A 24,281-nucleotide genomic window follows, 5' to 3' on the forward strand; every position below is an offset into this window, starting at 1 on the left:
AGCTTTTGCCTGGCTTTTTTGAGGGGAGTTCATGGACCAAATTCTTCCTCACAAGTGCTTTACAATTGAACTATCTCCATAGCCCCTGCTTTTCTTTAAAAGTTAGGTTTAAGAGGTGCCTCAGGGCTGGAGACAAAGCTTTTGGTAGAGCGCTTGCCTGGTCTTCTGCTTTGCTGCTTGTTGCTGTGTTACCTTGTGACTAAAATAGACTTGGAAGAAAGTTTACCTGACTTATACTTCCTGGTCACAATCATCACTGAGGTAAAGTCAGGATAGGACTTGTATTAGGAACTGAAGCAGAAACCATAGAAAGGGGCTTGTGCTCTGGCATCTGCCCAGCCAGCCAGGTCAGTTCCTGACCAGCCAGTGCCTAGAAATGGTAGGTACTATGTGCACTGGACTGGGTCCTTCTAAATCAATTAGCAACCAAACAGTAAATGTTCCATAGACCAGTCTATTCTAGGCAATTTTTCAGTTGATGTTTCCTTTTCTAAGTGAATGAATATCGTGTTCATGTGAGATTGACAGAAGTTAACCATTATGTTTAATGTGCATAAAGCCTTGTTATAACCCCAATGCCCCACAAACAAGGTATGATAAATATACACATCTGTAATTTCAGTACTATATAACTGAATGAAGGCAAAAGGATTCTGGGTTCACCTGTGAGAGGCATGGAGCCCTGTTTTTAAAGAAACAAAAAGATTCCTTAGAATCAACTGAAGGTACGCATACCCACACAGAACAATTTTTATTTTACATTTTAAGTGGCCCTTTTAGCCATTGTGCTGCAGTTCATTTTTGCTGGGTTGCAAGCAAGTCTGAGTAAGAATTACTTGGGGCTGTTTATAGTGTGGGAGGGTTGCACGAAAACAGAATTTTTGCTTCTTAGTATACATGCCCAGTGTCTGTCTGCTCTACAAAATATAGAACTAGGCCTGTAAGAAGTACATTGGGTACCTTAGAGTTTTATTGTTAAGAGACACCATGACCATGGCAACTTTAAAGAAGGAATATATTTAATTGGGGCTGACTTACAGTCAGATGTTTTGTCCATTATAGTGAGAAACATGGCAGAGTGCAGGAAGACAAGCTGGCCAAGGAGCTGTGAGTTGTAGCAGGAGACTTAACGTGCCACGCTGCGGTGGAGTTTGAGCATAGAACACCTAAAGCATGTTCTCACAGGAACAGTTTGCTCCAACAAGGCACAAGGCCAGACTTAACTAATATAGTGTAGTCACCTACGGCCAAGCATTCAAAAACATGAGTGTGTGGGGGCTATGCCTATTCAAAGCACATTAAGACATTTGCCACATGGTGGAAGGAGAGAAGTGACACTTATAAGTTCTCTGATCCACACTGTGATACACCTCTCCTCATGAATATGAATAATTTAGAAAGAAAAAGGAATGTCCAAGCCTGACAAGTGTTTTAATCCGAGAGATGAGTGCCAGATTTGACTACATAATAAGACTTTGCTTTTGTGTGTAGGCCAAAAGAATGCTCAGAGCTGGAATGAGAGGCAGTTGTGAGATGAGACAGTCTTACTGAACTGGATGCTTACTGAGGTTTGCTGGTCAATAAACAATAATTGTCTTCTCCCCTTGTTCTCAGCAACCAAAGTATAGAACATTTAAATGTTCTGGGCAGGGCACAGTAAAGTGTTTGAACAATGAGGTTATGGCTTCTTTTTCCCTTTTCCCATTACATTTTTATACCATGGAATAAGTAATACCTTGGAAATGTTACATCTACCTGTTTTCAGGATGCATTTTTAAAAAAAGATTTACTGTGTATACATATATTCTGTATGTATACATGTTATATATACATATGGTCTGCCTGCAGGCCAGAAGAGGGCACCAGGTCACACAGATGGTTATGTGCTATCATGTGATTCTTGGGAATTGAACTTGGGACCTTTGGACGAATATCCAGTGCTTGCTCTTAACCTCTGAAAAATCTCTCCAAACCGGGTGTAATTTTTTTTTTTAATACCCTTCATAGTTTGCTTCTCTTCCTCCCTTTTGCAGGGTTGGGGGCTTTCCTGTCGGAAGATATTTGAGATTAACATGTGAGTCTGAGACAGGGGGTCTATCTCTTGTTCTGAGTCAGTTTTCTTTTTCTTTTTTTTTCCGGAGCTAAGGACCGAACCCAGGGCCTTGTGCTTGCTAGGCAAGCGCTCTACCACTGAGCTAAATCCCCAACCCTGAGTCGGTTTTCAACAACACATGACAGACAATTTACCAGTATAATTTATACTACACATGGCAAACAATTTACCAACCAACCTCCCTAGACCCCAGCAGTGAAACTTGAAAAATCAGAATTGGGAAACTATTATCTTTGGAATCAAAAGAGCAGGCAAACAAAGTTGGTGGTTTTAGGATTGTATTCGACATGTATTTTAGTTATGATATAGAGAATATTCCTTTTTGATCCTGTTAAGTCAGCAAGAAGTTTCTTATGGATTCTTGGTTAGGGTAGACAATCCAATGCCATCATGGCCTCCCAACATTACAGAATTTAAAGTACATCTATTTGAGCATAAGATTCCTTAAGCCTTTGGTAATAACATACTATAGGTCAGGCAGTTTCTAAGTAGTTTACTTACATATTAATTCAGTATAGCTCTGTATGGTAGGTACCCCTAAGAGCTAAGTCTGTTTCTCAACCTGTGGGTCATGACCCCCCCCCCAAGTATTTAACAATCCTTTAACTGGACTCCCTAAGACAGTTGGAATATTTATATCACAATTCATAACTAAAAAATAAGTTATGAAGTAGCAATAAAAGTAATTTTATGGTTGGGGTCACAACATGAGGGACTGTATTAAAGGGTAGCAGCATTAGGAACAGTGAGAACACTGGTTCTTAAATAGTACCTTAAGAGTACTGTACATGAATAGTAAGGGGTATGAGTCTAATATTTGAAGTTAATTGCTGCTTTTGAGTCTGCCGTGGCATATGGTTTATGTATTTTGTAATTGAGTCTTGACTCTCTTTGAAGTGCTATATTATCAGGAAATCATAACCCAAAATAAAATAAGGCTTTTCAAGGTGCAAAAGTCTCAGTACCCTGGAGGAGACACAAGCAGATGGATCTCTGTTAGCTTGAGGCCAGCCTGTCTATAAAGTTCTGGGACAGCCAGGGCTACATAGAGAAACCTTTTCTCAAAAAAAGTGCTTTTTCAAAACCCAAATCCTACCATGAGTGGGACCCACAGGGGAAAGTTATCAAGGACCTGGGGAGGCAGGTGGTGAGACACTTGGACTAAGCCAGCTTCGAAGTCTCCTGGAATCCTGAGGCTTGGTAAGCAAGGAAAGAGGATGCTCGGATGTAGTGCTAGGGTGTCCTGAGGGTTGGGCTAAGCCTAACAGGGCCAAGCGTTGGGCAGGTGGGGTGGAAAAGTAGATCTTCTGTTCTTCCGAGTAACGTTCTTCAGGAGTCACTGCATCCCGGTAAGTCCAGTCCCGCCAGTGGAAGTTGAAGCCTTCAAGCAGAGTGATGCGGGCAGCTCTTGTAGGCACACAGTCAGGGGGCTTTCTGGGTAGCAAATTTGGCACTTCAATCCCTGGCAACAACATTACCCCTCGGATAGCAAACCAGCCCCCAAATCGGGGGTGTATGCACACACCTGCTATGTGCTGGGGAGAGAGCAAAGAAAAAGCAGGGTTCCAGAGGTCAGTTTGATACTAGGTTCAACTATCATTATTGGAAGCTTTTTATCCCCCTCAAGTTATTTTTATGGGTAGGAGAGTCTTGCCTGCATGCAAGCAGTACCCACAGAGGACAGGAGAGGGTGTCAGATGTAAATTGAATCACAGATGGTTCTGAGCAGCCATGTGAGTGCTGGGATTTGAACATGTTCATACAAAAGCAACAAATGTTCCTAATCTCTAAGCTATCTCCAGCCCCTACTTTTGTTCTTTTATTTCCCACTCAGTGCACACTGATTCCATGCAGAAGGCTCTGTCCCATATCTATTTTTAAATCTATTATTGTGTCCATGCAAGTGTGCCTGTCTATGGGGTCAGAGGACAATGTCATGGGTTTGGTTCTCTTTCAGCTTTACATGGGTTCCAGAGATCAGACTCAGCTTGCCATACTTATGTGGTGCACAGTACCCCAGTGCCTTTCCCTCGGTCTCACTGTTTCTGTTCTCCTGTTGATCACCTCATTCTAAAGGAGGAGGAAAGGGCTTCCCAGTTTCACCATCCATCTCCTGATCACCTCTCTGCCTTTGGCTTTCTGAGACACCCTTGTAACACAAGGTTTTAAGAACAGATCAGGCCAGGCTTGGGGGTTACAAGTCTTTAGTCCCAGTACAGAAGAGGCGGGGGTTGGGGGGGGTTCTCTCTATGAGTTCAAGACCAGCCTAACTGCTCAATGAGTTCCAAGACAGCCAGAGATGTAAAGAGACCTTGTCTCAAAAACTGACCAGGAAGCTGGTGAGATGGCTCCACAAGTGGGCCCACGGCCAAGCCTGACAACTTCGTTTCACCCCCAAGGACCCACATGGTGGAGGCAAAGAACTGACTTCTGCAATTGTCCTCTGACCTCCAAAGGGGCAAACACACAAAGTAAAATTTATTTTCGTTTTGGTTGCTTTTGAGACAGCCCTGGCTGTCCTGGAACTCACTCTATACACCAGGTTGGCCTTAAACTCAGATCTGCTACCTCTGCTTCCTGGGTGCAGGGATCAAAGGCATATGCTGCCACACTGAGCTATTTTTTTTTTTTTTTAAATAAGACTTTAAAAAATTTGTTTTATATATGTGAGTACACTGTCACTGTCTTCAGATTCACTAGAAGAGGGAGGGCATCAGATCCCACTACAGATGGTTGTGAACTACCATGTGGTTGCTGGGAATTGAACTCAGGACCTCTGGAAGAACAGTCAGTGCTCTTAACCACTGAGCCATCTCTCCAGCCCCTCTAATAAAGATTTTTATAACACTAAAAAAGATCAGATTTCCTGAACTGTTAGGACCTCAGGTGAAGGTGCAAAAGTATGTGGCCTATTAGTCAGGACCATAGATTCTTTGTTCTGGGTTATGTATCAATTTCATTAAAGGATGGTGAAGGGATGTGGGACCTTATTCGGATACTTTAGGAACCTGTACCATCTTTTCTCTTAGTCCCCACTCCTCATTCATTTATTCTCTAACCTGGGTCCCCCATGGGTCAGCATCCACATCTTGTCGTTGGTAGTAGTAAGCAGCACCTGCCACGTGGGCTGCTGTTTGGGCTAGAATCTTAGGACGCCGGTTGGGGTGTACCTCATAGTCAGCAATGACTTCTATATGCAATTCTGGAAACTTCTGGAACAGAATACAGGGCTCTTGTTAGCATGATGGGAGTCAGGACTTTGTTCTAAGGCATAAGTTAAATATTAACATGCTTCCCGTTTTCATGTGTGTGTGTGAGTGTGAGAGAGACAGAGTCAGAATGACCTTGAACTTGCTATATGTATCCAAAGATAATCATGAATTCCTGATTCTCCTGTTTCTATCTCCCTAATGGTGGAATTTACCATTAAAAGCCTGTTTGAGGGCTGAAGAGATGGCTCAGTAGTTAGGAGCACTGACTGCTCTTTCAGAGGTCTTGGCTCAATTCCCAGCAACCACGTAGTGGCTCACAATCATCTGTAATGAGATCTGATGCCCTCTTCTGGTGTGTCTGAAGACAGCTACAGTGTACTAATGCACATAAAATAAATGAATAAACCTTAAAAAAAAAAGCCTAGGTGAAGAGAAAACATAACTTTAACCTAAGGAGCTACAAAGTAAAGGGATTTAAAGTTCCTCTGCCTCCTCGGAAGGCCTTGCTCAGAAGCCTCCATTATAGGAGTTATTAAGCCTTGTGTGGCAATTCTAGAGTGGGAAGACCTAGAATCTATATAGAAAAATTTATGTGTATATGAATAAGTACAGGCTGGGAAACACTCTTCTATCTTCAAAAGGCTCCATAGACAGCACAGAACTTAGAAGATTTACTAATGTTCTAATTGGAGATTAAGACTAGCCAGAGGGTCCTTTAGCTGTCCATTACTACAGTCGCCCAGATTCCAGATGGGGAGTCTGCTAAAGGAAAGGGTAAAACCTGGGTGTGAGAAGGCAGAATACGAAGAAGTTGCAGAATGTCACGGCTCCTAGCCCTAAGGCTGGATCGTGCCCTGAGCTTAATCAACATAGAAGCGGATGTGGGTTTGGGAGTTGAAGGAAAGTTCCACCTTACTTCTGTAACACTCTTCAGGTGGTAGGACACACATTGATCCACAGGGTCTCTCAGTGTTTGGAGGTGGCAGCTCTTCAAGAAGGGTTTGAGGGCTCTGTCAAACATAGCAGGCGTGCTGAGTACCACGAAGGCCAGGGTAGGTCCTGGGAAGGGCAAGTGGAAGGCTGGAGGCAGGAGTTCATTGTACCACGCCACCTGGAACACAAACAGTCAGGCAGTTGGATCTCTGAGTTTGAGGCCAGTCTGGTTTACAGAGCAAGTTCCAGGACAGCCAGGGCTACACAGAGAAACCCTGTCTTTTTGGGAAAAGAAAAGAAGAGAAAAGAAAAGAAAAGAGAGAGGGAGAGAGAGGGAGAGAGAGGGAGAGAGAGAGAGAGAGAGAGAGAGAGAGAGATACACTAAGCACATTTGAAAAGAGCAGATTGTCTAGTTTGGTGGAAGTGAAGGGGAAGGCTTGAGAGATTAGTAGGAGTGAGGTTGTGCCTGTCATTACACATCAACTTAAAACCTATGGCTCCATTGGGGATTTAGCTCAGTGGTAGAGCGCTTGCCTAGCAAGCGCAAGGCCCTGGGTTCGGTCCCCAGCTCCGGGGGAAAAAAAAAAAAGCAAAAAGCAAAAAAAACCCCAAAAAACCTATGACTTCAACTTGGTGAAAATGAGGAGTCATTTAACACTTAAAAGTGACCCAATATGTAGAAAGATCTGGTTGCAGTGTAGAAAATGGATTGGAGCCAAGATGGCAGCAAGGAGATTGCAATAATCCCCATGAGAGAAGTGTTCTGGGATCTAAGATAGGTTGGTGGGCTAAAGAACAAAACAAAACGTGTTTGGAAGATTCAGGTGAAATTCATGGTGGCTGTTGGATGCAGGACTGGAAAGCTGGGTAGCAAGACCTTATGATAGAGGTAGGGCTAACTCTGTTCAGTATAGTAGCTCCTATCTCCCGAGACTTGACACACACAGACACACACACAATTTTAAGACAGGGTCTCACTATATACCTCTGGCTGACCTGGAGCTTGATATGTAGGTCAGGCTGGTCTGGAAGACTCTGCCTCCTGAGTGTTGGGGTCAAAGACTTCTGCCACCTCGCCTAGCACTCACATAGGCACTCTTGCTCTTTCCCATACACCTGCCTTCCATCACGGCCTCCAAACTCTCACTCTAGAATGTACATAGTCCTCCCCTTCTTTCAATCCATCTTTTTATAGACATTTCTGTTTTTGTGCTGGTGTTTAAGATTTACAATTGCTAAGCTGGCACTCTAGCTAGCTACCTGTCTATCCCTCTGCCAGACACTTCTGATAGATGGATAGATAGATAAACATCTATCACTGAGTTGTATAGTCCTAGTTCTCAATTGTTTTTTTCTCATTACTGGGGATTGAACCAAAGACCTCAAGCATGGTGGTCAAGATTTCTGTTACTAGGCTATATCCTCCAGCAGTTCAACTTTATCCTCTTGAAACTGTTTTCAAACTAGACATAACTTCTCTACATTATCTTCTTCCTAGTCTTTCGGTGGAAAGCTCAATGGAATAGGAATCTTACGACAGGCCAAGGACTCAGGCTGATTTTTGTTTAGGTTTGTGTCTTAAACATAATTTGTTCACTCAGCACTGTGGGAGGAAAGTGTGAAATAGGGCGGGACTGGGTGGGGTGGAGAGGGACTGAGGGTTACAGAGACTTCTGTACCAGGCGAGTGTGAGGAATTTCTGTGCTCAGTCCTGTATTGATGGCAAGCAACACTATGAATTAGCCTTCTGTTGGCTGACCAAACAAACTAGCCAATTGTATCTTGTTCAACATCCGGGATACCATTTCTCTTCATCTGATCTAATACACAGTCACATCTTCCAAGTTTTGACCTTTTCTAATTCCTTTGTAAGAATCCGGTGATCCCGGCCCCACCGGGAGACATTTTTTTCTGGTAAATTATGATGATGACAGGTTAGGGAATCGTGGGCTGTATCCCATTCATTTGTTTGACATCATAAAGACGTAAAAGAGCAAACAAGTGTTTCTCCACCTTTTTAATCAAGCCCCATTTCACACAACGACCTGGAGACCTGGTCGTCAGATGGCTGCGGTAGGTCGATGGGATCAGAAGGGCTCACCGGATCTCACGCTTTTGGCACCAAGGCCAATTATAGAGGTCACCCTAAGACTACAGGGAAGACAAACCAACCTGGAAGGGGTAAACCTCGAAGCCAAAAGGACACAAGGTGCCCTCAATCTTCTGCTTCAGCTCTGCGACACGCGGCTCCATAGCGCACGCTGAACGCTGAGCTTGCTGGGAAATGTAGTCCCATAGTTAACTTTGGGCCTATATGCCAGCAGGACTGGACTACATGTCCCAGGAAGTAAAGGAATAGTAACGGACTCAGTTGACTCGGAACGATGCATCTTGGTACATGTAGTTCATTTTTGTCCTTGTAGCCCAAACATAACATAGTCTGGAAGACTCCGTGTCCCGACAAGCTTCACGGGAGGTGTGAGCGTGAATGCACAGGGCACGTATTTCCAGGGAAACGTATTTCCGCCCTCTGTTGCCTGTGGTCTCTGCAAGAAGTGGACTCAGTTTCCCGGGTGGCGCTGCGGCACCGGTTCGTAAATCTCATTCTCCGCCTACCAGAGTTTGAACTCTTGAGCGGCACTTGTCACTGATTTAGTGGTGATACCGTCCTTGATTTGTGGATGTCTCAACCAAAATTCGGTTCATTCTACACTCTGTATCTGTGTATAATCTAGGTTTGTTGTTTTGTTGTTCTTGTTGTTTTATCTGCTTTCCAAGTACTCCGTTCCGTAGTTCTAGATTCGCAGTATTGGTATCGTACTGTATCTGGAGCCCTAGTATATTCCCGCTTTCCTCATTTCCATCTAACTCTGTGGCTTGTCCTGGGCTGTTCCGCGGGTATTTCGGTCTGGGAGAGCAAGAACAGGAGAAGTCACGGACGCAATTTCAAGTGCTCCAGGATGAGCAGGAGCTCTAGCTGGTCTGATCAGCTTCAAGCAGTTCTCAGTTCAACTGATGAAAATATGGCCCGAATTAAGGTAAGGAGGCACAGGAAACTCCCTTCCCGACCCCTGGGATCCCCCTCGAATCCCCCATTGGGAGGCTAGGCTAGGGTGCAGGTTAAAGGGCACTGAGAGCTCACTGGCTTCTGGAACTGTTTTCTTGCTTTTTTTTTTTTTTTTTTTTTTTTTTTTGTAGCAGAGTTTGTATCCTCTTCGAGTTTCCTCTACAGGTAAGTAGTGTCCTTTCTCCCAGCCCTTTCTCTTCTCAAAGCCTTCTTTCTTTCAGTATCTGCCTGTACCACTCACAGTTGTGTAAAAATTCCAGCTACTTCATTTCTGGAATTCTGATTTTTTTTTTTTTTATCTTTCCACACAAATTTATTAGGCGGATAATGTGTCACACATGGGAGAGGTTAGGCATTAATAACTCAAAACTGGGTGCTTGACCCCCATCTCCAGAGCTCGGTCTTACAGGGGTGGTTCACCAAAATGCCCTGGGCACAGCAGTTTATACTTGAAATGCTGGAGTCTAAGGCATGAGGATCCCAAGTTTTAAGGCCAGTAAGGATAATTCAGTGAGATCTTGTCTCAAAACAAAATAAAAAGGGGGCTGTCATGAAGATCAGTGGCAGCTTACTGTCCTGTGGACCCGATGTCCATCCCACTCCTGTAGGAAAGAGAAGTGAAAGGAAAACACACATCAAGGAAGGGCTGGTGCTAGGAAGCAAGTTTCCCAGACAAGGATACAGGAGAGTAGGAAGATGCTACTTAAGGTGATACAAGTCCAGGGAAGTAGGACACTGTCAGCCTAGAACAGTCAGGGCGGGGCCAGGTCTCTGGTACCCCAAGAGCACTAACTGGGGCAGGACTAGCCTAGCAGAGGCTGCTTCTGGGATTGGACCAAAGGCAGCAAGGATTCTCTAGAGCAACAAAGGCCTACTCACCATGCGATGCTCTATAGACACCTTCAGGAATTCTGATTTCTTAAACAGACAGACCCTGCTCTTGTCCCTTCCCTATTCCCTCAATAGGGGACCTGGCTGACACCTGGATTTCCCCTCATCACTTGCCTCCTCAGCCAGGGGCCCAAGCTCAACAGCCTTGGGCTCTAAAGACTCCCATTCTTGGTGAGAGTCTGAGCTGTACTGAAGCCCACAGCTCCTCTCTCTGGGATGAAGTTACTAAACTCCGCTCCCAGCTTCAGACTCAGACTCAGGTGAGGAATTAGGGGTTTGCACATGGTGATAATGTGAAATGATAATATTAGCAGTTGGGAAAATGACTTAGAAAGGAATGTCTTGTTTTTTCTCTGCTTGGGTAGGTGACTGAGGCACTAAGGCATTCTGTGCAGAGCCTGTTGAAGGATCGGGAGCAGCAGATGTTCAAGATCAGTGCTCTAGAAGGTACTGGGCCAATTCTTTTCTTTATGTACAGCACACACAGTTTTAAAATTGAAACCAAAAAAAAAAAATTGAAACCAAGAGTTTTGCACATGCTGAGTGAACTGTGCTCTACCACTGATCTACATATAGCTTTTCGTTGTGAGGCTTACTTAGCCTTTTAGTGAGTGAGTGAGCTTCTCTCCAGCCCCACATAGCTTTGTATATGTGCTAATGCGGCTGTTTGGGCTCTCCTGTGAATCTCTTAGAGCAGCTGGCCTTTACTTTAACCACTGCAGCATCACTAAAACTGCTGCAGGAGGGTCCAAAAGGGAGAGCCCTCCTGGAGCAACGCCTGGAAGGATTGAGAAAAGAACTGCAAGGCCTTCGGAGTCAGGTTCAGGAGCTAGTCCAAACCCAAATGAGAACAAGACCAGGAAAGTTCAGCACTGCCAGTGGCTTTCACCAAGAGCTGCAGAACGAGTAAGTGATGGGCAAGACTTCACCCTTTTGTTTGTTTGTTTATTTAAGGTGTCCTTCCTGGTGGCAAACGGTTTTAGTTCCAGTGCTTGGGAGGCAGAGGATGGCAGGCTTCTGAGTTTGAGACTAGCCTGCTCTACATATTAGCTATAGGCCAACAGGGCTACAAAGAGAGATCTTTTCTCAGAAAACAGAAAGGACACAAAAAAGTATTTATGTGTATGACTGTTTACCTACATATGTATGTATACCACATGCCTGTTGAATCCCCTTGAATTGGAGTTAAAGATGATTTTGAGCCACCATGTAGATGCTAGGAATCAAAGTTCTCTTTAAGAGCAATGAGTTCTCATAACCATCGAGCCATCTTCCTAGCCCCAAGGCTTCCTCTTTTGAGGCTTCTGAGCTCTTAGCATAAGATGTTTGGCTTCGGGGTTGGGGATTTAGCTCAGTGGTAGAGCGCTTGCCTAGCAAGTGCAAGGCCCTGGGTTCGGTCCCCAGCTCCGAAAAAAAAAAAAAAGAAAAAAAAAAGATGTTTGGCTTTCTCACTTTGTTTCGTTTCTCTGTGATGTTGGATATTGAACTCTGGGTCCAGTACCTACAAGGTAGACACCCTTATCACTGAGCTGTAATCTCCAGCCATTCTGGGTTTGGTGTTTGATTCTAGAATGGCACTGCTGTCTCTCCTGTAGGCACCAACTTTTGTGGGAAGAGTCAGAGATTCTTCGGGAGGAGCTGAAGTTGCTTCGAGACCAGCTGAGTGAGTAAAAGGTTGAGGGGATTTTCTTGCCCCTGTTTTTGGACTATGTTCTTGTTCAGTTAGTGACCTTACTCCTGACTGTGTGAGCTATTGAAAAGTCTGGCATATTATTTTCATCATTTTTTAAAGTTTATTTTTATTTCATGTACATTGGTGTTCTGCCCGTGTGTACAGCCTTGGCAGAGTGCCAGATCCCCTGGAACTGGAGTTAAAGACAGTTGTGAGCTGCCATGTGGGTGCTGGGAATGAACCCTTCCCTTTTTGAGACAGGGGCTCTACATAGCCCTGGCTGTCCTGGGCCTTACTGTGTGGACCAGACAGATCTTGGACTCACAGAGACTCATTGTCTTTGCCTCCCAAGTGCTGGGATAAAGGTATGTGGCACCACTCCAGGAAAATTATTATTGATATTATTATTATTATTGTTACTATTATTTGTATATTGTATGATTTAAATATTGTGTGATGTTGAGTATCAAATGCACGGGGCTTTTTACTGTGCTCTTTGCTCTTTGTTTCTTATGTCATTCAGTCTTTCCCATCAGCTTGGAATCTTTCCAGCAGCTGGGCCAGAACGTGTTTAAGTTTCTGCCACCAGTCTGGTCACAAGGCAGTGAAGAAGAAGGAGTGAAGCTGGAGAATGGTCTCCTAATATTCTGTTTCATTTTCAGGCCAACATCAGGAGTTGTTACTGGAACAGATGGCTGAAGGGCGCCAGGTTCAGGCCCGCAGCTGGAAGGTAGGACAGGGTTAGATCAGTCTCCACATAGTTCTTCCTAGAGTCCCCATCCTTGCTGTCCATCTTGCTCGGCAGAAAGGGCCTGGATATCTTCTCCCACCCCATCTCTCTCTTTCATTATTTCCCACGCTGATTCCACATCTCTCCAAAGCAGTTTTCCCAGTCTCTTTGCAGTAAGCATGGTTCACTGTCCTTGCCCACATGTAGATTCTCATGTGTCCAGGAGGGGAGCTATGGGAGGGAGTTTCCCTTGGAAAGAGAGAGATTTAGTCCTCCCTCTGCACCATGGTCTGGCAGACGTTGGAACACCTACAGAGTGGCCAGATGGGCAAGGTTCATACCTTGGAGGTTACCAGGACAGAGGCCCATGATGCCCAGAAGGAAGAGCCCTATCTCCTCAGGTGAGAATTTGTGTGTGCTGTGCCAGTAGAGGGGATTTGTGTCACATTGGTCAAGCAAAGTTTGGTCAGGATTGGTTGGGGTGGCCAGTCTGAGCATCTGCTTTTTTTTTTTCTTTTTTTTCCGGAGCTGGGGACCGAACCCAGGGCCTTGCGCTTGCTAGGCAAGCGCTCTACCACTGAGCTAAATCCCCAACCCCGAGCATCTGCTTTTTATTCATAACATCATTGGATCGTTTAGCTTGGGCTGTCCTTGAACTCCTGATCCTCTTGATCTACCTCCCAAGTGCAGGTCTTGCAGGTATATGTTACCAGGCTCAGTTGTTTATTTATCTATTTTTATTGACATGGGTTCCCCTGGGTAGCCCAGATTGGCCTCAAGCTCACCAGCCTCTGTCCCTGTTTCCTGCAACTGAACAACAGGTGTGTGCTATTAGTCTGTGTATCTGAGGGCATACGGAGCATGAAGTGCATGTACAGGTCAGAGAACTAGTAGGATTCAGTTCTCTCCTTCCATATGGGTTCCAAAGATCAACCTCAAATTATTAGACTTGGTGGCAGGCATGTTTATCAGCTGAGCAATCTCGCTGGGCCCAGTGTTAGGCATTCTTCATTTGATTCAGAGTTGTGACATATCTTTATGTGTCTGATTAATAATGGAGGGGGGTGGGCTGGAATCCTGGCTTCAGAATAGAAGACCATTTTATGCTGGAAGAGGGTCCTAGGTCCATCACCATCTCTGCCTCTGATTGTTCTCTCTAGGAGCTCTGTTCATGCCCGGCAGTCTAAGCTGCCTCTGGCCACCATCTTCGACATGTCTCTTTCTTCATCTAGCTCTGAAGTCAGTCTCCCAGACTGTGACCGTAGCTGGGAACTTTTAAAGAAACTAGATAGGGGTAAGGACAGAGTCCCAATGACGCCTGAATGCAGCTGGCTAATTGTTTGGCATTGTCTTTTCTTTGTGAGTCCATCTACCTATGTTAATATATCAGGAAGAGTAAAGTTACTTTATTTTACTTTGTTTAAGATCTATTTATTTTATGTATATGAGTACACTGCAGCTGTCTTCAGACACACCAGAAAAGGGCATCGGATCCCATTACAAATGGTTGTGAGCCACCATGTGGTTGCTGGGATATGAACTCACGACCTCTTAACCACTGAGCCATCTCTCCAGCCCCATAAAGCTATTTTATTATTTGATATTTGTTTAGTAAAAGGCAAAAGATTTATGTGACTTGAAGAGAAACTAAAGTAATTATTATTTAATACTTAGTTAAACGCTAGGTTTTGTTTTGTAGCTCAGGCTTTCTGTGTAGCCAAATTGGTCTTGAACTCAAAATCTTCCTGCTTCAAGTTCCTGAGTACTAGGATTATGGACATGTGCTGCCACATTTCCATTCAAATCATTTCATTGCAGCTGGGAGACAGGTGCAGACAGACAGTCAGAAGCCACCATAGAGTCAGCGCATGTAAAACCAGGCCTGTGTGTTTTCCAGGGAGGTTCAGGCCCTAGTTTTGTGCATATCAGTCTTGCTAATGTTGTTTTGCTTTTTAATTTCATCTTCCTTTGTCTTAGAACTCCAGAACAACTCCCTTTCTAACCTGGAACCCAGCAGCTCTCAGTTCCATGCCCAGGATGTTGGGCAAGAAGACCTGTTCCTTCATGGCCCCAGAATCTTCTAGAGTGACCTGTAAGAGCTTGTGAGAAAATGAGATGCAGCTTCTCTCCAAGGCCGCCTTTGCATCCCCTCTGGTACGTGCCCTCTTTACGGAGGCATCTCACTCTCCAGCCATTCCTGCTCCCCAGCTAATTCAAAATAAAGTGGCTTAGTTCTCCCTGATGTGTTTTCTATAAACCTTCACCCACCTGGGATAGGCTCAGCCATTCATTTCCTTCTTGTTACTTAACTGGTTCCTATGGCTTCTGTCTCTGAAATCTGGCATTCATAGCTACAGCTTTGACTGTGAGCTCCAGTGAACTTGGACAGAACTGAATTCTCCTCTTCGATGTGTAGAGTGGGTTAGGATGTTGGGCTGAGGCAGGATTGAGATTGCAGAGGAGAGTGTGCTGTTCTGGCGGGCACTAAATGTAGGCAGTCACACTGCTTCCTGAGGCTCACTCCAGCCTTTTCCATACTGCCTCACCCTCAGTGGCCCCTCTGTCTGTATGAACTGTGTGTTTACAGTTCAGTTTCTTTGAAATCAAGTCATCTTCAAAACAAACAAACACCAACAGAACGAAAATCTCTATTTACTTATTTTGAGAAAGAATCTCTTTATGTAGCCCTGGCTGTCCTGAAACAGGTTCTCCTTGAACTCTCAGAGGTTCTCCTGCCTCCGCCTCCCTAGTCCTGGGATCAAAGGTGCGTGCTGTTACCCTCAGCCAGAAAGTGTTTTTTTGCTATAACCTTCAAGAGGAAATAAAGAGTTCCATGCTTCAAATTATACTATTTTTATTTTTAAATATTATTTCATTACTTTATGTGAGTGATGTAAAAAAGTAAAAAAAATTACTTTATTCTGCCTGCATGTATGTCTATGCTCCACTTGTGTGTAGTGTCCTGAGGGGCCAGAAGGGGTTATCAGATCCTCTTGAATTGGAGTTATACATGATTGTGAGTTGCTATGTAGATACTGGCCATCAAAAAGTAGTAGCAAGGGCTCCTAACCACTGGGCCATTTCTTCAGCCTCCTTTTTAATTTTTTGAGGTAGGAAATTTTTTTTAAAAGATTCATTTTATGTATGTTGAGTACACCATAGCTGTCCTCAGACACACCAGAAGAGGGCATTGGATCCCATTACAGATGTCGTGAGCTACCATGTGGTTGCTGGAAATTGAACTCAGGACCTCTGGAACTGCTGAGCCATCTCTCCAGCCCTTAAGGCAGGATTCTATGTCGTACAGATTGGTTTTGAGTGAGATCGACTGACTTAGTCACTTTTCTAATACTGTGATAAAATGCATGACCAAGGCGTCTCAGACATGGAAGAGTTTCCCTGAGGCTTGCAGCTTCACAGAGTTAGGAGCTCATCACCGTCATGTAAGGTGCGTGTCAACAGCTGGCAGGCTGGCATGACCCTGGAGCAGAAGCTGAGACCACATCCACATCCCATCCACAAACAGGAGGCAGAGAGTACACAGGGACTGGCAGATCTTTTGAAACTTTAATGACCCAATGAGACACCTCCGACAAGACCATACCTCCTATCCTTCTGAAAGAGTGCAAGTAATTAGAGACCAAGCATTCAACATATGAGCCTATGGGGGCCCTTCTCGTTCAAACCACCACAGTGACCTTGAACTTTCTGATCCTCTTACTAAAACCTGGGTTCTAAAATTATAGGCGTGTGCTGCCACACCCAACTGTTTGCTTGCTGCCACCACCTTTTCCTCGTACTGACAGGGATTGCTGACCCCAGGGCCTCATTAAATGCTAAACAAGTGCTATGTTAACCCCTGGTCCATTTTTATTCAATTTCATTTTTTAAAAATACCTTATGCATATTTCACATAGTTATCTGATATAATTAAAAATAAATAAATGTTGTGGTACATAACTGTAATCCTAGCACTAGTGAAGTAGAGACAGAAGGATCTGGAGTTTGAGACCAGCTTGGACTGCGTGAAACATCCCTGTCTCAAAACCAACAATAATGACAAAAAAACCAAAAATGTCTTATGGCTAGCATTTTGGCCCTTAGCTTACTACCCCCCCCTCTTTCTCTCTCTTTAAAGATTTATTTTATATATGTAAGTACACTGTTGCTGTGTTGAATCCAATTACAGATGGCCATTAGCTGACATGTGGTTGCTGAGAATTGAACTCAGGACCTCTGGAACTGCTGAGCCATCTCTCTAGCCCCCCTTATCTTATTTTTCTATTGCTGTGACAAAACACTAAAAGCAACTGGAGGAGGAAAAGGTGTGTTTTACAGTTTATAATCCATCATTCAGTCCTGACAGAAGTCAAGACAGGGACCTGGAGGCAGGAACTGACATGGAGGAAGGCAGCTAACTGGCTTGGTCAGCTGGCTTTTTAAATATAATCTAGTACCACTTGCCTAGGGATGGCACCTCCCACAGTGGACTGGGCTCTTCCATCAATCATTAATCAAGAAGATGCCCCCATAGACTTGTCTACTGACCAATCGGATGGAGGTGTTTTCTCAGTTGATTTGCTCACTTTTCAGGCTGGAGAGATGACTCTAGAACTTAGAAGCACTGGCTGCTTTTTTTTTTTTTTTTTTGGTTCTTTTTTTTGGAGCTGGGGATCGAACCCAGGGCCTTGCGCTTCCTAGGCAAGCGCTCTACCACTGAGCTAAATCCCCAACCCCCATTGGCTGCTTTTTTAGAGGTCCCAAGTTCAATTCCCTATATCCACATGGTGGCTCATAACCATCTTGTGCCCTCTTCTGGCATGCAGGCATTCATGTGGGCAAAACATTATGTATATAACAAATCTTAGAATAAAGATTCTCACTTCTTAGATAACCATATCTTGTGTTAAGTTGAAAGAGAACTAAACAGTTTGAAAGGTGTATCTTCTTAGGCATCGGAGGGCACCTTTACTTTCTTCTTTCCTGGTCTTTATGTTCTAGAGGGTTCACGATTTCCTAAGAGTCAGCCGCATTTCAGAGACCTCATGAGGCCTCTTCCAGTGGTAAGTGTAGACAAAAGATAGTGCCATCCATCCACCAATTAGGTCTTTGTATGCATTTGCCTAGAACTAAGATGTGTAGTCAGCTTATGGGAAGGTTCCAAGTCTTAATTCAGGCTGGCAAGAGAAGACAGTTATTTGAAATAAAAATAATAAAAGGATGAGGGAGTAAAACAGGAACTACTTTTAGTAACAGTATATTTAAATCTCTGGCCCAACTAATAGCCAACGTTATAGGGAGAGGGCCTTGGACATTGAATAGTTATAGGGATGTCTCCCACATTCTTTCATTTGCGTGTGTGTGTGTGTGTGTGTGTGTGTGCAGTTACACCTGATCATGCTCACCATGAATATGTGGTGGCCAGAGGTAGGGTCTCTCAGTGGGTATGAGAGTGCACATCTTTAATCCCAGCTCTTGGGAAGGGAAGAAGAGGCAGGTGGATCTCTGAGTTCAAGACCAGTCAGGACTGTATATTATACCTTGCCAGAGAGAGAGAGAGAGAGGGAAGGGAAGGAGAGGTTTCTTGCTTTTGTTTTATTTATTGTTATTGCTTGCATGTATGTCGGTACCACTGTACTTGCCTGGTGCCTACAGAGGCCAGATGAGAGCATTGGATCCTCTGGAACTGGAGTTAGCTAGAATTAGCATATATATGCTGGAAATCAAACCAGGATCCACTGGGAAAGCAGTCAGTGCTCTTAACTGCTGAGTCATCTTTCCAGCCTCATATTTATTTATTATGTATTATATATTTACCTAGACTGGCTCAGAACTCTGTGTAGTTCAGATTGGCTTCAAACTGGTTTCAATCCTGCCTGAGTCTCCTGATTGCCAGGATTCCAAGTGATACAGACCCAGTTTTATTTTGGTGTGTATATGACAATCCTGTGTTGTCCAGGCTGGTTTCAAACTCTTTTTATAGCCAAAGATGGCCTTGTCCCTCCTCTCGACACCCCCAGGTGTTGGAATTATAGGTATGCACTACCAAACCTGGCTTGCTTGTGTACATGACTGAGAGTGTGCATTCATGCTATGGTGTTGGGAGTAGGAGACAACTCTGGTGTTGGTCTCAGCCTCCCACCCCCCAGACTCTTCCTCATGTTTGCATGGCAACTACTTATACCCACTGTATTATTTTCCCCCTTTTTATATTTTTATTTTGAGGCCAGGTATCAAGTATCTCAGACTGCCCTAGACTCCATATGTAGTTGAAGATGATCTTGAACTCCTGATATCCTGTCTCCACTTTCAGAATGGTGGATTGATAGGAGTCTGGGCTTCATGCATACTAACACTGCCAAATGGACTGCATCTCCAGCTCTAAATTTTAAAAAAACTGTTGTTTAGACCCACTTTTTTTTTTTTTTTTAAAGATTTAATATATATAAGTACACTGTAGCTGTCTTCAGTAACACCAGAAGAGGGCATCAGATCCCATTACAGATGGTTCTGAGCCACCATGTGGTTGCTGGGAATTGAACTCAGGACCTCTAGAAGAGCAGTCAGGTGTTCTTACATCTCTCCAGCCCCCTAGACCCACTTTTAACACAAGCTTTTCCACCAAGCCTCTCTTTGTGAAAACTGGGCAGATGGTTCATGTGTCACGGTGGCATTGTTTAGCCCTGATTGCTGCCAGTTGTATTTATCAACTGTTTGAATCAAGCTCTGTGGGAGACACACACTTGCAAGGGTGCTAAGTCTTTCAATAGAAGTGTTGGAGGACAAGGTGGACACATAGCACCTGAACTGCCACCAGGTGGCAGCACATAATTTATGTCTGAATGATTCTGAACAGGCCAAGAGAAGTGGGCTGGAGTTAAGTGCCTTCAGAGATTCTGTGCTATTAATTACTTTTCCTTAACCAATTCCCTATTTAAGTTATGCTTCTGTTCAAGGACAAATCACACAGCATTTAAAACAAAAAGATAATTTTATTAAACTCCACTCATGTTCAACCTCTTCTAATTTTATTTCCTACTATACATTTTCTTAAATTCAGTTGCCAGCAGGACCACCTTCATTCCGTTATTATTGTCAGTGCTGGGGATTGAACCCTGGACCACATGGTACATACTCTATCATTGCTTTCTGCCCCTAATCTTATTTTAATTATTTATGTCCCACATACTAAAGACTTCTGAAGGGAGATCCCTAAACCTTTTGGAATAATAAGGCTGTATCTATCTGCTCTTATTCTTGTATTGCAGTCTGCTCAGCTATAAGATTGTTTTGTTTTGTTTTGTTTTGTTTTGTTTTGTTTTGTTTTGTTTTTTCGGAGCTGGGGACCGAACCCAGGGCCTTGCGCTTCCTAGGTAAGCGTTCTACCACTGAGCTAAATCCCCAGCCCTCAGCTATAAGATTATGAACCCTTAAGATCCATGGGTACGGAAAGCGTGAGGAAATCTATACCTGATGAACAGTTGGATAGTACTTATTCCCTTCGAAGATCTTTCATAATTCTCCTTGTCAACCTAGCTGGTTATACCAATACTCTAAACCTTCTCTGAATTCAATCTCTTCCTTTGGCGTTTCATATATATTATCCTTATTGCTCTATCTCGAGTCGCTAGGAATTATGTGCTAATTTTTGCTTGTCAGTATACTGCGATCCTGCAGGACACTGCATTCAATCCTGCCGAACACCTTTTTTTTTTTTTTAAAGGTTTATTTATTATATGTAAGTACACTGTAGCTGTCAGAACAGGGCATAGGATCGTGTTACAGCAGATTGTGAGCCACCATGTGGTTGCTGGGATTTGAACTCCGGACCTCTAGAAGAACAGTCAATACTCTTAACCACTGAGCCATCTCTCCAGCCCCCTGCAGAACATCTTATTCAAAAGCGGCGCCAGTCTAGTGCTTGTTTAATTAGCTTAATTAATTACCAATCGCTTCTGTTTGGGGGTTTTGATTGGTCTCTCCGTGTCCTGCCCTCGGAGACTAGGTTTTCCCCGACAAGGTGAATTCTCTGCTCTAGGTTCCGCTTTTTCAACACACTGTGCCTTCTGTTTTTACCTCCACTCCCTTCCTATTGGTTCCCTTCATCTTATAAGAGTTGGCGCGGAGCGTTGCTGATTGGCTTTTCTGGACGCCCATTGTGCCCACCCTCGTACCACGTGGTATTCCTAACGTTAATTGGGTAACTCTACTAGCTCGTTTGTCAAAGATTGACGATTGATTGGCTACTCTGACGGAGGCCTGGGGAGGGGGCGGAGCTCACAGGGCCCCGCCCCCAGTCCCCTGCCCCCAGGCGTTTCAGACACTCACCGGCAGGGAGCCGAGAGTTTCCAGCTGCCTTCTCAGTCCCTGCGGTGATCCGCCTCCGGGCCCCGCCGAGCAGGCGGGGGAAAGCAGCCCAGACGGCAAGGCCATGGCAGTAGCCTCCTGCTCCTGCGCCGCTCCTGGCCCTAAGCAATCGCCGACTTCTGCGCGAGGGACCCCGGTCTCCTCCGCAGGCTAGACAGCCACGACCGGGAGCTGCTATGCTCGCTCTGGGCCGCTGCCTCCCTTGCCCTCCGGCCGGCGCAGACGCCCCCTCCGCCGCTCAGTTGTGCCTCAGGTAACATTGGGAGAGAGTGCCAGAGGACCGCAGCTCGGCATCCCTGCCGCGCGCTCAGCCTTGGCTCACGGGTCGCTGAGCACTGGACAATCCGGTGCCTTACTTGAGATTCTCAAAGAGTCAGGGGACTGTCTCTCGCCCCTCTCCTTCTTTCCTTTCCCTTCTCACTTCCCTCATGGTCCCGGGACAGTCCCCACCTCGTCTCAGAGGCCGAGAACTTACTGGAAGTTATACTCGAGTTGAGGTTGCGTCTGACCTTCCTCACTTGTGAAGTTGTGGAATCCTTCATGTTCCGCTCCCCTTCTGAGTGTGCCTCACTGGTCTCAGTACCCACGTCTCCCCGAGATCTGGATTCCCTCCGAAACGTGCTCATCTCTCCTAACCACCCTGACTCCTATCCTAAGAGACTTCTCCTTTTTATTTATTTAGTTTTTTGCCCTTCCTTTTGAAGACTTATCTAAACTACGATTCGGATTTAGCTGGAAATAAAATCCAGATTACTCGAATTGAAAAACTTCAATTTATACCTCTGAGAAAAACTTGTTAAAGAATTTGGACATTATTTGTAGGCACACGGAGCCATTGAAGGTTGTAAGCAGGAGCTTGATAAGGATTATCTCTGGAAAATGGGAAAGAAAGATTGAAAGTAGAACCGGAGAGCAGAAGGCCCAGGTAGGCAGGAAACTATTGTGCTTCTGTGGGCTAGAGAGGATGAATGGACTGGAATAGTTGTAGGAAAATGAAGAGAATGGCATGAAATTCCAAGAACTTTCAAAATAGAATTTGGAGGGTTTGTTGTTTTCTGCTTTTCTAAGTAAGGATTTCTCATTGGTTTATGATACGGGTTTGGTGATGTTAATGGAAACAATGTGAAGACGCAATTTTGAAGAGTGATAAGTTTGGTTGTGGACAAGTTCAATCTGAATTTTTCAAATAGAGGTGGAAAATTGGTCATAAAACTTGAGAAAGTTAAGCTCTAAAGACATAAATTGGAATTATATAGGAATACTTGAAACCTTAGTACCTCTTGGTAGTACTCCAGAAAGCTGAGAATCGGGCTGTAGACAGAGGCAGCATTGCTGAGGACAACAGACACTGAAGAGCTAGCTAGAGCAGAATGGCAGTATTACTGAAGCCAAAGGAAGGCAGTCTCCAGAAGGGAGGGGGTACCCAGGCGCCTCAGAGGACAAGTAGAAGAGGAGTGCAAAGCCAGTGTGTTTGGCCATTAGGAGGTGACTTATTTTCTTTCCAAGGCAGTTTTGATCATCTGGTGGTTGTGAAACTGTGGTCAGCGCATGGTTTTAGGAGTGAGTGGAAGGCAGCAGTGAGTAACATGCCTTTCTCCTTTCTCTTTCTGCTTGTTTGTTTCAGGTAGGATTGTGTAGTACAGGCCAGCCTGGAATTATGTATGTTATCACACTAGACTGGCCTTATTTTTATTGTGATCAGCTATCTGTAGATGAATCAGATTTCTCTGGAGGTTGAAGGAACTGTGCTGAGTTTCTGACGTGACCATTATGGGAGGGATCATCAGTGGGAAATAGCAGGGATTTTTTTTTTTTTTTTTTTTTTTTTTAGATTTACTTTTATTCTATGTGATGAGTGTGATTTTTCTGTTGGTTTGTTTTCAGACAGAATCTCAAGGTGTAGCCCTGACTGACTTGGAACTCACTATGTAGGTCATGCTGTATGGTGTATAAGTGTTTGCCTGTGTGTATATTTGTGCACCACATGTGTGATGGTGCCCAGAGGTCACAAAAGGGCAGTAGACTCCTGGGACTGAGGTGAAGATTGTCGTGACTGCCACGTGGGTGCTAGGACTTGAACCCAGGTTCTCTAGAAAAGCAAGCGCTTTAAACCACTGAGCATCTCCAGCACCAAGGATAAAGGACCTACCTGCCTACCTTCCTTCCTTTTTATATTCAGATCCACTTGCCTCTGCTGGAATTGAAAGGGTGTGCCACCACCAGATTCTACATTTTCTTCAACATCCTAAGAACAGGAAGACAAAAAACAAAACATCCCAAAAGATTGGGTTGATCCAAAACTGGAATTTGAAAACAGAACTATGAAAGGGGAGCCACTTTACAGACTGCTAATAATAGTGTGGATCTGTGATGATGCACAGTGTGAATTAGAAGTTATAAGAAGTAAAGTCTGGGGTTGAAGAGAGGTGGCTTAGCTTTTAAGAGCACTAGCCGTTCTTCTAGAGGACACAGATGCAGGTCCCAGTGACTGTATACAACTATGTGTAACTCCAGTTCTGCGGGAGCCAACACCCTGTTCTAGCTTCCTTGGGCAGTGCATACACACAATGCACAGACATATAGGCAAGACACTCATGTGTATAAAATAAACAACAACTTTAAAAAGTACTTGTAGAATGAGGAGATAATCAGAACTGTGATGGAAGACTGGATTTTGTAAGAAGAGTTCTTTCAAGGCCAAGGAAGAAAAAAAGGTGTAACTGACTGTCTCAGTGTTGTCAAAGGGAAGTGGAGTTGTAGGTTATTAAAATAGTTCAACAGCGGTAAGGGCTGTGTTGACTCTGTCATCTGTATGGATGTCATAATTACTCAATATGATAGTAGGAGATGGAAGGCAGGAGATATTATAGGTGGGGCCTATCATCAACGAGGAGGAACCCACATGTTAGAAACTAGTATTCAGTGATAGAGAGGTTTGTGTTTAAATTAACAGTGAGGTTCTCAGACATCTGGGTGATTTCAATGTATGATATGTTATTCTTTTATAGAGATAAATGTTCAGGATGGTTCCTCAAACACCATCCTCGTGGTTTGGCATATGAAGGTCTTAATTCTGGTTTACACTTGTACATGCTAGGAGGCTAATAATCTGCTCTCAGACACTGCAAATGATGCTTTCTACTTTCAGTTTTAGTTAATTATAAGAAGAAAATTGTTCCCTCGTTTATTGAGAGTAGAAAGGGGGCTCATTTTTAAAATATTCTCCTCCCTATATTAAAGTGGTTATAAATGCATTGTTGATATCACACACTTTATTTTGCTCAGAAATACGAATG

General features: G+C 44.2%; 3 protein-coding genes across 24 annotated transcripts in view; 2 read left to right on the top strand and 1 right to left on the bottom strand.

Annotated features, from left to right (window-relative positions):
- Positions 1 to 2,374: 2,374 nt before the first annotated feature.
- On the bottom strand, positions 2,375 to 8,566 carry Mmachc (metabolism of cobalamin associated C). Of its 2 annotated transcripts, none has more exons than XM_039109993.2 (4): positions 8,431 to 8,566; positions 6,242 to 6,436; positions 5,173 to 5,325; positions 2,375 to 3,547 (listed from the first exon to the last, which is right to left on the bottom strand). In XM_039109993.2, exons 1-4 carry the CDS (start codon positions 8,509 to 8,511, stop codon positions 3,536 to 3,538), a joined length of 441 nt encoding a protein of 146 aa, XP_038965921.1. In that variant the 5' UTR covers positions 8,512 to 8,566; the 3' UTR covers positions 2,375 to 3,535. The 2 variants fall into 2 exon arrangements, with proteins under 2 accessions (XP_038965921.1, NP_001101432.1); NM_001107962.1 differs by having other exon boundaries at positions 2,380 to 3,648; positions 8,431 to 8,516.
- Positions 8,262 to 14,855, top strand: Ccdc163 (coiled-coil domain containing 163). Of its 18 annotated transcripts, none has more exons than XM_063287414.1 (11): positions 8,262 to 8,331; positions 8,682 to 9,296; positions 9,460 to 9,490; positions 10,292 to 10,476; positions 10,582 to 10,663; positions 10,939 to 11,122; positions 11,812 to 11,879; positions 12,551 to 12,618; positions 12,916 to 13,019; positions 13,779 to 13,912; positions 14,596 to 14,855. In XM_063287414.1, exons 2-11 carry the CDS (start codon positions 9,219 to 9,221, stop codon positions 14,700 to 14,702), a joined length of 1,041 nt encoding a protein of 346 aa, XP_063143484.1. In that variant the 5' UTR covers positions 8,262 to 8,331; positions 8,682 to 9,218; the 3' UTR covers positions 14,703 to 14,855. The 18 variants fall into 18 exon arrangements, with proteins under 18 accessions (XP_063143484.1, XP_063143490.1, XP_063143488.1 ...); XM_063287415.1 differs by lacking the exon at positions 8,262 to 8,331 and having other exon boundaries at positions 8,710 to 8,848; positions 9,052 to 9,296; positions 9,457 to 9,490; positions 10,339 to 10,476; XM_063287416.1 differs by lacking the exon at positions 8,262 to 8,331 and having other exon boundaries at positions 8,710 to 8,848; positions 9,052 to 9,296; positions 9,457 to 9,490; positions 10,339 to 10,476; positions 13,851 to 13,912.
- The window catches only part of Tesk2 (testis associated actin remodelling kinase 2), a 91,875-nt gene continuing 82,226 nt past the window's right edge, over positions 14,633 to 24,281 (top strand). For 2 of the 4 annotated variants that reach the window (XM_039109209.2, XM_063287111.1), the window contains exon 1: positions 20,893 to 21,238. The gene's annotated coding sequence lies outside the window, so the exon portion shown is untranslated. 4 annotated transcript variants of the gene reach the window in all.

Source organism: Rattus norvegicus, chromosome 5 (genome assembly GCF_036323735.1).
Source record: "Rattus norvegicus strain BN/NHsdMcwi chromosome 5, GRCr8, whole genome shotgun sequence".
Taxonomy (NCBI): Eukaryota; Metazoa; Chordata; class Mammalia; order Rodentia; family Muridae; genus Rattus; species Rattus norvegicus.